Source organism: Megalobrama amblycephala, linkage group LG5, assembly GCF_018812025.1.
Source record: "Megalobrama amblycephala isolate DHTTF-2021 linkage group LG5, ASM1881202v1, whole genome shotgun sequence".
Lineage (NCBI taxonomy): Eukaryota > Metazoa > Chordata > Actinopteri > Cypriniformes > Xenocyprididae > Megalobrama > Megalobrama amblycephala.
Window position 1 is genome coordinate 21,643,727 of NC_063048.1, and position 13,155 is coordinate 21,656,881.

General features: G+C 37.8%; 1 protein-coding gene and 2 non-coding genes across 3 annotated transcripts; all 3 read left to right on the plus strand.

The window, feature by feature from the left end:
- Positions 1 to 4,429: 4,429 nt before the first annotated feature.
- Positions 4,430 to 4,540, plus strand: trnal-caa. Its single transcript has 2 exons — positions 4,430 to 4,467; positions 4,495 to 4,540. It is a non-coding gene; the product is annotated as a tRNA-Leu (tRNA).
- A 211-nt stretch (positions 4,541 to 4,751) lies between these two features.
- trnal-caa lies at positions 4,752 to 4,861 on the plus strand. The gene is made up of 2 exons: positions 4,752 to 4,789; positions 4,816 to 4,861. It is a non-coding gene; the product is annotated as a tRNA-Leu (tRNA).
- Positions 4,862 to 5,207: 346 nt separating this feature from the next.
- pex13 (peroxisomal biogenesis factor 13) lies at positions 5,208 to 10,594 on the plus strand. The gene is made up of 4 exons (XM_048191214.1): positions 5,208 to 5,377; positions 5,779 to 6,500; positions 7,980 to 8,102; positions 9,579 to 10,594. Exons 1-4 carry the CDS (start codon positions 5,307 to 5,309, stop codon positions 9,935 to 9,937), a joined length of 1,275 nt encoding a protein of 424 aa, XP_048047171.1. The 5' UTR covers positions 5,208 to 5,306; the 3' UTR covers positions 9,938 to 10,594.
- Positions 10,595 to 13,155: the final 2,561 nt, after the last annotated feature.

The window sequence follows — 13,155 nt, forward strand, 5'->3', positions numbered from 1 at the left end:
GCCTGCTATATTTGCTTCTTATTATTTATTAAATCCAGGCAATTGGTTGATGAAACATTGATTAAAATTAAGATACAATTTTTACAAAACGAAATTCACTTTAAAGAAAGGCTTTCTACAAAACAAAACTTAATGAAGTGGTCAAAATCATGTCTGACCCACTCCAAGTCTCCCGATATATTGCGCATCTTATTATGCATCTTTATGCTGTTCACTTTTCATAATCAAGTAAATGAATTTAAAACATAACAAAGGGCTATTTTAACATAAATATAAAACTATGTTTCCTTTAATGGCTAACACTTAGTACAGTACAGATAAATTTCATGTCGTGAGCAAGAGCGGATCATGAGTCACGATCAAGAATAATTTATTCTTAGACTTATATTTATTATGGGGGCATTCAAGTTATTTGATATATTTAAAAATAATATATTTTTTTAAAGTAACGCAATAGTTACTTTCCCTGATAATTAGTTACTTTTATAATGATGTAACTCAGTTACTAACTCCTTTACTATTTGTGAGAAGTAACTAGTAACTATAACTAATTACTTTTTTAAAGTAACGTGCCCAGCACTGGTGGTATGTGTCAGTGATATAGTGGCATGTGTCAGTGGATAGCAGCATGTGTCAGTGGACAGTGGCATGTGTCAGTGGATAGCAGCATGTGTCAGTGGACAGTGGCATGTGTCAGTGGATAGCAGCATGTGTCAGTGGACAGTGGCATGTGTCAGTGGATAGCAGCATGTGTCAGTGATATAGTGGCATGTGTCAGTGGACAGTGGCATGTGTCAGTGGATAGTGGCATGTGCCATTGACATTGTCACGAAACACTGACACTGTCGCGGTCTCGCGGACCATGTCACCGTATTTTGTGACATCTGCAGGAGTGATTGACTGATGAGTTGAGCAGCTATACTGATGCCACTATCCACTGGCATATTGTACAGTATGCTGTGCCACCTCCAGTAGCCTATAGTGACACATGCTGCTGGCTGTCCATTATGTAGGCTAGATGGTGTGACATATACTTAATGGTAAAATGACATTTAATTAATACATTGCTCTCGTATGGCATTTTTTACATCCATTAATTTTTACATAAACCATTAACTTATGGCTTATGTTTAATATTGTTGCCTGTTATATGTGCATATTTATATTTACTTTTTTAGTTTTGACAGTGCATTTAACTAAATATGTTTTTTTTTTTTTTTTTTTTTTTTTATAAAAATCTTTCTAATGAAAGTGGTACCAATCAGCAGGAGTATGTCATATGTGCCACTGCCACCACAAATTGACGCTATACTACTATACAAAAACCAGTCGGGTATTTTATATAATTTTAAATTAGCATGAGAGATGCCACAAAATAAGGTCTCATAGACTTCTGGTATGTGCTTACTACTTATTGTGCTTACTACCTAATGTGCAAGTGTGCTTACTACATAGTGTGCTTACTACTTAGTGTGCTTACTACTTAGTGTGCTTACTACATAGTGTGCTTACTACCTAGTGTGCTTACTACTTAGTGTGCTTACTACTTAGTGTGCTGCCTGTTATGTGTGCGTATTCATATTTCCTTTTTTTAGTTTATAGTGCATTTAACTATATTATAAATATGTATTTGTTTTTTATAAAAATCTTTCTAATTAAAGTGGTACCAACCAGCAGGAGTATGTCATATGTGCCACTTGCCACCACAAATTGACACTATAGCCATACAGGCACCTAGTGGGTAAACCATGGCATTACAAATAATGTAATGGACAAAATATTTGCCTCTTTGCATTGGAATCTATAAACCTTTTTCTCTATTTAACTTTAAATGCTGCACTAATTGTAATATAAATAAAAAGTATATAAGAAATATTTTAAGCACTACATATTGTGCTTACTACATAGTGTGCTTACTAAATAGTGTGCTTACTACCAAGTGTGCTTACTACATAGTGTGCTTACTACCTAGTGTGCTTACTAAATAGTGTGCTTACTAAATAGTGTGCTTACTACCTAGTGTGCTTACTACTTAGTGTGCTTACTACCTAGTGTGCTTACTAAATAGTGTGCTACCTAGTGTGCTTACTAAACTACATAGTGTGCTTACTACTTAGTGTGCTTACTACCTAGTGTGCTTACTAAACAGTGTGCTTACTACCTGGTTTGCTTACTACATAGTTTGCTTGCTAACTAGTGTGCTTACTAAATAGTGTGCATACTACCTGGTTTGCTTACTACATAGTGTGCTTACTACCTAGTGTGCTTACTAAATAGTGTGCTTACTAAATAGTGTGCTTACTACCTGGTTTGCTTACTACATAGTGTGCTTACTACCTAGTGTGCTTACTACATAGTTTGCTTACTACCTAGTGTGCTTACTAAATAGTGTGCTTACTAAATAGTGTGCTTACTACCTAGTGTGCTAACTACATAGTGTGCTTACTACTTAGTGTGCTTACTACCTAGTGTGCTTACTACCTAGTGTGCTTACTACATAGTGCTTACAAAGCATTTGTACAAAGCATTTGGGTATCTTCAGAAGGAATGCATGTTCACATCGCCAAAAAAGCATTTCTCTAATTCCATAATTCCATAAAATTATTTGTGAAATATTAAAACCATAGATGAGAACTACTTACCACATATTAAATTATATCTATATTTTAAATGAATTTGTGGTTATTGTAGAGTAATCCCCACAGTTAAGTCAATGATAGCATATAAAATGTATAAACCCTTTTCAGTAAGCAAAGAACGAAAGGAGGCTCGACAAATATGTAAGTTAAAGCAATGGCTTTTTTTAAATAATAGATAGATGCATTAGCATAGTTCAAGTCAGTAAAACGTCACAATTTAACATTTATAAAAATCAAGTGAATGATCATGTCTAAATATTTATTCAAATGCAAAACTTAAAAATAAGTAATCGGTTAGGACCTGTAGCTAGGAGCAACTAGACTTGATACATGTATAGCCATACAGGCACCTAGTGGGTAAACCATGGCATTACAAATGAAATTTTTTTTCTGGACAAAATATTTGCCTCTTTGCATTGGAATCTATAAACCTTTTCTCTTTATTATCCTTAAATGTTGCACTAATTGTAATATAAATAAAAACTATACAAGAAATATTTTACCTAGTGTGCAAGTGTGCTTACTAACTAGTTTGCTTACTACTTAGTGTGCTTACTACCTAGTGTGCTTACTACTTGTGTCAGTGGATAGCGGCATGTGTCGGTGGCAATGAAGACCGGAAGTGCCGCCGGATGTGCCATTGCGTCAGATGCCATGTCACTGCTGCTTGTTTAGATCTCAGCCAATAGCAATGCATATGTTTAACCACTGGGTGACGTGCAGCCATTAACTTGATTGAAATAATTAATCCCCAAGTTGGCTGGCAGCAATACTCTCACAAATCCTGTTTGATCTTTATCAACTCATGTTTCACTGGTGCTGGAGATCTGATCTATTTCAGTCCAGAGAGACACATTTATAATAGATTACAAAAGTGGTTAAACCAAATCCAAACTGAGGTGAACATTGCTCCAGCTCCATCTTGTGGACTGTCAAAGATATTGCTGCAAAAATACGACCAGGCAAAAAAGACCCTTTTCACATGTCCGGGTTTCTCGAAGCGCAAGTCGTTATAGTTGGGTAAACATTCTATGGCGGTGAAACATTAAATGTATTTTCTGTGTCCCCATTTTCTCAAAAAAAATTGTAAAAGAAAAAGTCAACAACAGTGTTTTCACATCTTTCAAAAAGAGGAAAAAAATAGAGAGAGATTGATAACGGCAGTCAGAAGAGAGAAACTGTCAACTTTACCGTCGCTCCCATAGAGAAACACCCTCACAGCAGCGTTAACTATTTTTATTTTATTTTTTTGTAATTTGATGAAAACGTAATACAATACTAAGTATAGTGTTATAAATGTACATACATTTTTAAAAAAATGAAAATATAAAAAAACTTCGCAAGATTTACGATGCTGATGACCCTTAAAACGCGTCATCACAGTCCGTGAAAAGGGTCCAAGTAGCTACTGTACGGTGACTGATGTTACGCCAACTTTGGATCGACAAAAAAACTATCAAATATTGTCCTTGAATTTGATTGAACTGACTAATGACGAAGTTAATCATAAATCACTGAAAGTCTGGGAGAAAAGCAATAAAACATTAATGCATTTGAAAGAAAAAATGGTAAGAAGATTCTGTTTGTCATACAAACAGAACCGGAACTTTAAAAAGAAGCATGATACAATACACAAACATATGCTCAGCTTATAATTGTGAAGGATACAATTTGACAGTAATAATTTTGTTTATTTATTTATTTGTTTATTAAATAAGCAAGGTAATAAAACAACAAATAACCATTATAAGTGCGTGTTCCAGTGTGCTCCAGTGGAAGTGTTTCACAGTGTCAGAATGGCCGAGCGGTCTAAGGCGCCAGACTCAAGGCATCAGTCCTTCTCAGGTGATGAGGATTCTGGTCTCCAGATGGAGGCGTGGGTTCAAATCCCACTTCTGACAAGACTCTTTTCGAGCTTCGAAATAAAATAACCTGACAGATAAAGTTATACGCTTTAAAGTACTTATAGCCTGTATGATCACTTTGACATTATCTAAATGCAGGATTTAAAAAAGAAATAAAAAAATGTTTTTGAGACAGTTTTGAATCTATTGGGCGGCTATGTTTACAAAAAAAGCATTCATATATTATAATTCCATTTCTCCTCACAGTGTCAGAATGGCCGAGCGGTCTAAGGCGCCAGACTCAAGGGTTCGACCTTCTCAGGTAATGAGGATTCTGGTCTCCAAATGGAGGCGTGGGTTCAAATCCCACTTCTGACAAGACTCTTTTAGAGAATTCATAATAAGAACGAGGCTCATTTACGTGGTGCGTCGTGAGCTAGAGCAATGTAAATGTACAACGGATCTAAAGCGGTCACGATGTCCATGTAAAATATTTCAGATTAGTCAGTGATCGTGCCTGATATATGCAGCATCAGACAAATAAGCAGTCCTGTTTAAAACGTTTTAGCGGCACATCACAGGAATTAGATATTTATTAACGACACCTCACACGCCTATTGTATGTTAAATAAGTAAAAAACGACGGCAATCTGAGAGACGACCACATTGCAATCGATTCAAATATAGATTGCTTTAGCCTCTTATCGAAAGACATTCAGAACTATGTGAATGATCGATTGCTTTAGTCTGGCGAATGGTCCAGTTTCTGTTCCTGACGGTTGTTGCTTAGTGCAGCTCGACTTTTGGTCTGACATATAAAATAATGGCACAGCCTCCACCAAAACCATGGGAAAGACGAATCCCTGGAACTATAACTGCACCGCTAAACTATCGGTTCGTAAAAACTCCTCTTATTTTGACCAGTATGTCCAAAAGGCGAAGTGTTGGATCGCTAGCAAACCAAACCTATTAGCTATCGAGCATATTTAAATATATATTTGACGAAGTGGTATTTTGTTGTAAAAATAATAAGTATGTGCATAAGTTTGGTGTTACTGCGATGCTAAGAAATGTTTTGTATAGTTGTATTTACAATACTGTTAAGTTACGTAAACTTAATGTTTGGCTCGTACTCGAGCATGTCAGTAAGTGTTTGCATGTGAGTGTCAAAGTTCACCCATGCTGTGTTCAGGTAAATAGAGAATATTCGACAACTTTCAACTATGTTTTTGTTATTATCAGTATTATTTTAGATATGCTATTTCTTTTGAAAGTTTTTATTTTCTTATTTCTAGCTCTACTGACTTTGGATCAGCTTTACAAAGTGGGCCATCCATGTCTGGTCCTCCAGTTCTAACACGCGTGACACCACCCATCCCTCCAAGACCCGTTCAACAGGCATACCGCCCTACATACAGCTCATTTCCCTCCTCATACAGCCCTTATGGGAGCTCCATGTATGGGGGCTACAGCCCTTACAGCTACAGTGGTTATGGGGTTGGAGGTGGCCTTGGTTATAATCGATATAACTCGATGGACGACGTCCCACCCAGTCGCTTTGTCCAGCAGGCGGAGGAAAGCAGCCGTGGAGCGTTTCAGTCCATCGAGAGCATTGTCCACGCCTTTTCGTCGGTCAGCATGATGATGGACGCTACTTTCTCTGCCGTTTATAACAGCTTCCGTGCTGTTCTGGATGTGGCCAATCACTTCTCCCGCTTGCGCATACATTTCACAAAAGTGCTGTCTGCTTTCGCCCTGGTTAGGACCCTTCGATACCTATATCGCAGGCTGCAGAGGCTGCTGGGATTACGTCAGGATTCAGAGGCGGATGATTTGTGGGCGGACAGTGCGGCCTCCTCTGTGGTGTCTGCTTCAGGAACCAGAGGTGCAGGGATTGATGACCCTGGAGTGAATTCTGTCAAATCGTGGCCCATTTTCTTGTTTTTTGCTGTCGTTCTTGGAGGGCCGTATTTGATCTGGAGGCTTTTGAGGTCTGCTGAGGGTCCTGAGGAAAATGGTGATTGAATATCTATCACTTCTATTTCTATTTTTTTGGCTTTAACATAGGACCGTGGGACTGTTAATGAGAATGATTTACATTAGGGGTCAGTTAAATTAATACCTCTATTCAGAATGGATGCAATAAATTGGTCAAAAGTGACAGTAAGGTAATTTATGGTAGTTTATATTCTACCACTAAACAAACATCACTGAAAAAAAAACTTCTAAACTTCTCAGTTAGGCTGAGACTTAAGCCACTATGGACCGGTTTCACAGGCAGGGCTTAGACTAAGCCAGGATTAGGCTTTATATCAATTAGGACATTTAAGTAACTTTTATAAACATACCTTAGAAGAAAAAAAATTACTGGTGTGCATCTTGAGACAATCAATAGCAATGACATGTTGCTTTCAGTTAAAACAGCTTAAACATGCAATTTAGTCTAGGACTAGCTTAAAGGGTTAGTTCACCCAAAAATTAAAATTCTGTCATTAATTACTCACCTTCATGTCGTTCCACACCTGTAAGACCTCCGTTCATCTTCAGAACACAAATTAAGATATTTTTGATCCAAGAGGTAACTGACACGTCCATAGACAGCGATTTTAACCACCACTTTCAAAGTCTAGAAAGGTACTAAAGACATCGTTAAAATAGTCGATGTGACTGCAGTGGTTCAACCTTTATGTTATGTAGTGACGATAATACTTTTTATGCACAAAAATAATGACTTTAATTAACAATTTGAACTGTTGTCATGCGCAGTTGACGTAGTGAATGCAGTGCAGTGCTTCCGTGTTTACGTCTGAACGCCGGCTCATTATTGGCCAAAGCTGATCTCATGAGCAGCATGATGCATTCGTGTGACGCTGATGCAGGAGCCGGTCAATAATGAGTCGGCGTTCTGACGTAGAACCTGGAAGCGCTAAATGTAAACAACGTATGAGAATGACACAGAAGAGAAGAGATTGTTGAATAAAGTCATTATTTTTGTTTTGTTTTTGCGCACAAAAAGTATTCTCATTGCTTTATAAAAATAAGATCAAACCACTGCAGTCACGTTGACTATTTTAACGATGTCTTTAGTACCTTTCTGGACCTTGAAAATGTTGATTAAATTGCTGTCTATGGAGGAGTCATATACCTCACGGATTTCATCAAATATATCTTAATTTGTGTTCTGAAGATGAATGAAGGTCTTACAGGTGTGGAACTACATTACTAGAATTTACTAAGTCTAATATAAATTTTGAACATTATTAAAGACAAGTAAACAATTATTAATAAAATCTGATTAAATAAATTACAAGCAATAGCACAAATAAAAAAGTTTTTCAGGTAGTTCTAACAGCGGTATTTGTTGTTGAGCCCTCAAACGTGTTTATATTTAGTTTTATGAGTTTTTTTTTTTTTTGTCACTGATTATGTAGCTTTATATGTAGATGTGTCTGTATGTTTGTGCTTAATAGAAGTTCTGTTCTGTTTTGTTTTGTAGCCACTAATTGGGCAAGTGGGGAGGATGATCATGTGGTAGCTCGAGCTGAGTATGACTTCACAGCTGCATCTGAGGAAGAGATCTCTCTACAGGCTGGAGACATGCTTAATCTTGCCCCTAAAGGTAAAAGAACAAGACACATTTTGAACATAATCTGAACAGAAGTGTACTTAAAGGGTTAGTTCACCCAAAAATGAAAATTCTGTCATTAATTACTCACCCTCATGTCGTTCTACGCCCGTAAAACCTTGGGTCACCTTCAGAAAACAAATTAAATATTTTTGATGAAATCCAAGAGGTATATGACTTCCATAGACATCAAGCTCCAGAAAGGTACTAAAGACATCATTAAAACAGTCAATGTGACTGCAGTAGTTCAACCTTAATTTTATGAAGCGACAAGAATACTTTTTGTGTGCAAAAACAAAACAAAAATAACGACTTTATTCAACAATCTCTACTCTTCGCTGTCATTATCCTAACACAGTTGACGCTGTACGTATGAGAATGACACAGAAGAAAAGATATTGTTGAATAAAGTTGTTATTCTTGTTTTGTTTTTGCGCACAAAAAGTATTCTCGCCGCTTTATAAAATTAAGGTTGAACCACTGCAGTCACAGCGACTGTTTTAACAATGTCTTTAATAACTTTCTGAACCTTGATGTCATGGAGTTATACCTCTCGGATTTCATCAAAAATATCTTAATTTGTGTTCCGAAGATAAACGAAGGTCTTACAGGTGTGGAACGACATGAGGGTGAGTAAATAATGACAGAATTTTCATTTTTGTGTGAACGAACCCTTTAAAGGTGCTAAAGAGGATGTTTTGTTTTATACATTTTTGCAATATTACTTGAAACTGTCTTTACTAACTGATAAAAGACTATTTATTAGGTGCACTGAAAGGAATAATATTAATATACATCATCTGTGCACGAGGTAGGGCCTTAAAAACATCAGCCAATCATTTACGCGATTGGCCCTCTGGCTTGTCAATCACTGCCGTGACGTTCCTTGTGAGAGACGTGCGCGGATTGGCCCTCTGGCTTGTCAATCACTGCCATGACGTTCCTTGTGAGATACGAGCGCGGCTGCGCGCTCCAGTAACTTTCCACACTCTACAGGCGCCGCATGCAATGTTTTTGTCAGGAGACAGGAGTAACAACTGCAGATTATGAGTTACCTGCGGTGAGTCCGACATAATGAATCCACTAAAATGACACAGCGAATGCCGGTGGTAAACACTTGTGTTCCAATACGAGTGTTTACGAGTTTTGGGAGGCGTTCCTTTGAAGGAGGGGGGTTGTTCTTACGCATGCGCTCATTTCAAAAACTCAGTAACAGTCTTTGGTTTCTCAGTCGACGAAGAGATCCTCTTTAGCACCTTTAACATGCTTTAAAACTCACTGGCTAGATAATCCAATGGAAAAATTAAAATAAAATGGTGTGCATTATCATCCTATTTTGCACAGCAACTCATCAACAATGTAATGTTCAAAATTTGACTGATGTCAAGCATATACACTTTGTACCATGTGGATTTTGTTCAAGGCATTATCTTACAGTTTGTACTCATTATATTTCACTTTTATTTTCAGAACAACAGCCCAGAGTGCGTGGCTGGCTGTTAGCCAGTGTGGATGGGCAGACCACCGGCCTCGTCCCTGCCAACTACGTCAAAGTGTTGGGCCGGAGGAGAGGCAGAAAGCATGCAGAATTAGAGAGGATGGCACAAGCCCAGCAGGCTACACAGAATCTACCAGCACCCCAAACTGCCCTGGCTACTGCTTCTCTTCCCAACTCCAGGCTGGCTGTCCCTACCACGTCAGTTCCAGATGAGCTGCTGGAGTCTGTTTACGGGGAAACACAAGGTCTTCATGCTGCCCTGGAGGTGCAACCTTCCACAAACAACAGCAGTGATACTGTAGTGATGACCTCAGAAAAAATGGACTTATGAATAATTTGTATGTGTGTGTGTCTGTGTGTTGGTGGGAGCTAGGAGAAAAAGTATCCTTCATTAGAATGTATCACCCTCTATATAAGTTGGTCCAACAGCTAAAAAAAGGAGAGGAAAAAAATGAAGGTATTGAAAGGAGGGAGGTGAGTGGTCTTTATAATGTATCGTTTGAACTGCATAATTCTACAAATTTCAGTAGACTGTTAGGCTCAAAGCCATTACCAATATTTTTTCCCTTTCTTCAACAAAAATGGTGGATATTTCAACAGTATAGATTCTAAGTTTTTGTTAATAAGACCCATTCATTTATTTTGAAGAATAATTAGGCAAAATTGATTCAATTTGCATTGATATGCTTTCTTCAAGCATAAAATGTTACAAATATGTTGTCATTCATGTATACACAGTTAACACATCTGATTAGTTTAAATTGTGAGTTCTCATATCAATCTGAGTTTGTAATAGAGTGTTTCTAATGAATTTCATTATGGGAATTCTCTCACTCTCCTGATGTTAGAGTTTTAGATCACTGTTCATCTTTCCACAATGTTGTGAATATTTAATATTTTTCATTTTAAGCTGTGTTGTATCAAGTGCTACTCAGTGTGCAATTATGTAAATACAAGCAATTATTTTGCCAGTAAACATTTAAAAACATTTCAGTCATTTTCAGTTGTATAATAGTTCAAACATTTCTAAGATTACAGAATTATTGATTGACATTTAACTGGCTAAGAAATTGCATTTGGAAATAAATAAAAATAAGTACCAAAATTTGTTACACAATACACAATCAGTTTCTCTACTATTCAAAAGTAAGGGGTTGGTAATGTGGGTTTGTTTAGATGTGTTTGAAATAAGTCTGTAATGCTCACCAAGGCTGCATTTATTTTTACATAAATTTGTACATTATTTGTAGTTGTTTCCTCGTTAGTAAGGTAGACAGTATCTCACCTGTCACGCAGAAGACCGGGGTTCAACTCCCTGATGGAAAGTTTTTGATGGAGAGAAGGCAGTTGTGGCCTAATGGTTAGAGAGCCTGACTTGTAACCTGAAGGTTGTGGGTTCAAGTCTCAGTACAGGTGGGGGAGTGAATGAACAGCGCTCTCTTCCACTCTCATCCCCTCACAACTGAGGGGGGGGAAAAAAAACAGCTGCCCACTGCTTCAGGTGTGTGTGCGTGTGTGTTTTTGTGACATATCAGGACACAAATTTGTATAATGACATGGGTATGACATAGGTATTACAAGGAGAGGGTGACTTATAAGGACATTACCCCATGTCCCCACTTTTCAAAAGGCTTATAAATCATACAGAATGAGCTTTTGTGAGAAAGTAAAAATGTGCACAGTTTTCTGTGATGGGTAGGTTTAGGTGTAGGGTTGGTGTAGGGCAATAGAAAATACGGTTTGTACAGTATAAAAACCATTACGCCTATGGAATGTCCCCACAATTCACAGAAACAAACCTGTGTGTGTGTGTGTTCAATACTATTAGTATTACTCACTACTGTGTGTGTTTGTGTGCACTTGGATGGGTGAAATGCAGAGCACAAATTTTGAGTATGGGACACCATACTTGGCTACACTTCACTTCACTTCATAAATAAAATACAGTAAAAACAGTAATATTGGGAAATATTACAAAAGTAAAATAACTGAAAAAAGTAATTTATTCCTGTGATGACAAAGCTGAATTTTCAGCATCATTACTCCAGTCTTCAATGTCACTTGATCCTTCAGGAATCATTTTAATACAGGTGCTGGTCATATAATTAGAATATCATCAAAAAGTTGATTTATTTCACTAATTCCATTCAAAAGGTGAAAGTTGTATATTATAGTCATTCATTACACACAGACTGATATATTTCAAATGTTTATTTCTTTTAATTTTGATGATTATAACTGACAACTAAGGAAAATCCCAAATTCAGTATCTCAGAAAATTAGAATATTACTTAAGACCAATACAAAGAAAGGATTTTTAGAAATCTTGGCCAACTGAAAAGTATGAACATGAAAAGTATGAGCATGTACAGCACTCAATACTAGTTGGGGCTCCTTTTGCCTGAATTACTGCAGCAATGCGGCGTGTCATGGAGTCGATCAGTCTGTGGCACTGCTCAGGTGTTATGAGAGCCCAGGTTGCTCTGATAGTGGCCTTCAGCTCTTCTGCATTGTTGGGTCTGGCATATCGCATCTTCCTCTTCACAATACCCCATAGATTTTTAAGGTCAGGCAAGTTTGCTGGCCAATTAAGAACAGGGATACCATGGTCCTTAAACCAGGTACTGGTAGCTTTGGCACTGTGTGCAGGTGCCAAGTCGAGTTGGAAAATGAAATCTGCATATCCATAAAGTTGGTCAGCAGCAGGAAGCATGAAGTGCTCTAAAACTTCCTGGTATACAGCTGCGTTGACCTTGGACCTCAGAAAACACAGTGGACCAACACCAGCAGATGACATGGCACCCCAAACCATCACTGACTGTGGAAACTTTACACTGGACCTCAAGCAATGTAGATTATGTGCCTCTCCTCTCTTCCTCCAGACTCTGAGATCCTGATTTCCAAAGGAAATGCAAAATTTACTTTCATCAGAGAACATAACTTTGGACCTTTTTGTCTTTAGCCCAGGCGAGACGCTTCTGACGCTGTCTGTTGTTCAAGAGTGGCTTGACACAAGGAATGCGACAGCTGAAACCCATGTCTTGCATACGTCTGTGCGTAGTGGTTCTTGAAGCACTGACTCCAGCTGCAGTCCACTCCTTTGTGAATCTCCCCCACATTTTTGAATGGGTTTTGTTTCACAATCCTCTCCAGGGTGCGGTTATCCCTATTGCTTGTACACTTTTTTCTACCACATCTTTTCCTTCCCTTCGCCTCTCTATTAATGTGCTTGGATGCAGAGCTCTGTGAACAAACAGCCTCTTTTGCAATGACCTTTTGTGTCTTGTCCTCCTTGTGCAAGGTGTCAATGGTCGTGTTTTGGACAACTGTCAAGTCAGCAGTCTTCCCCATGATTGTGTAGCCTACAGAACTAGACTGAGAGACCATTTAAAGGCCTTTGCAGGTGTTTTGAGTTAATTAGCTGATTACAGTGTGGCACCAGGTGTCTTCAATATTGAACCTTTTCACAATATTCTAATTTTCTGAGATACTGAATTTGGGATCTTCCTTAGTTGTCAGTTATAATCATCAAAATTAAAAAACAAAACA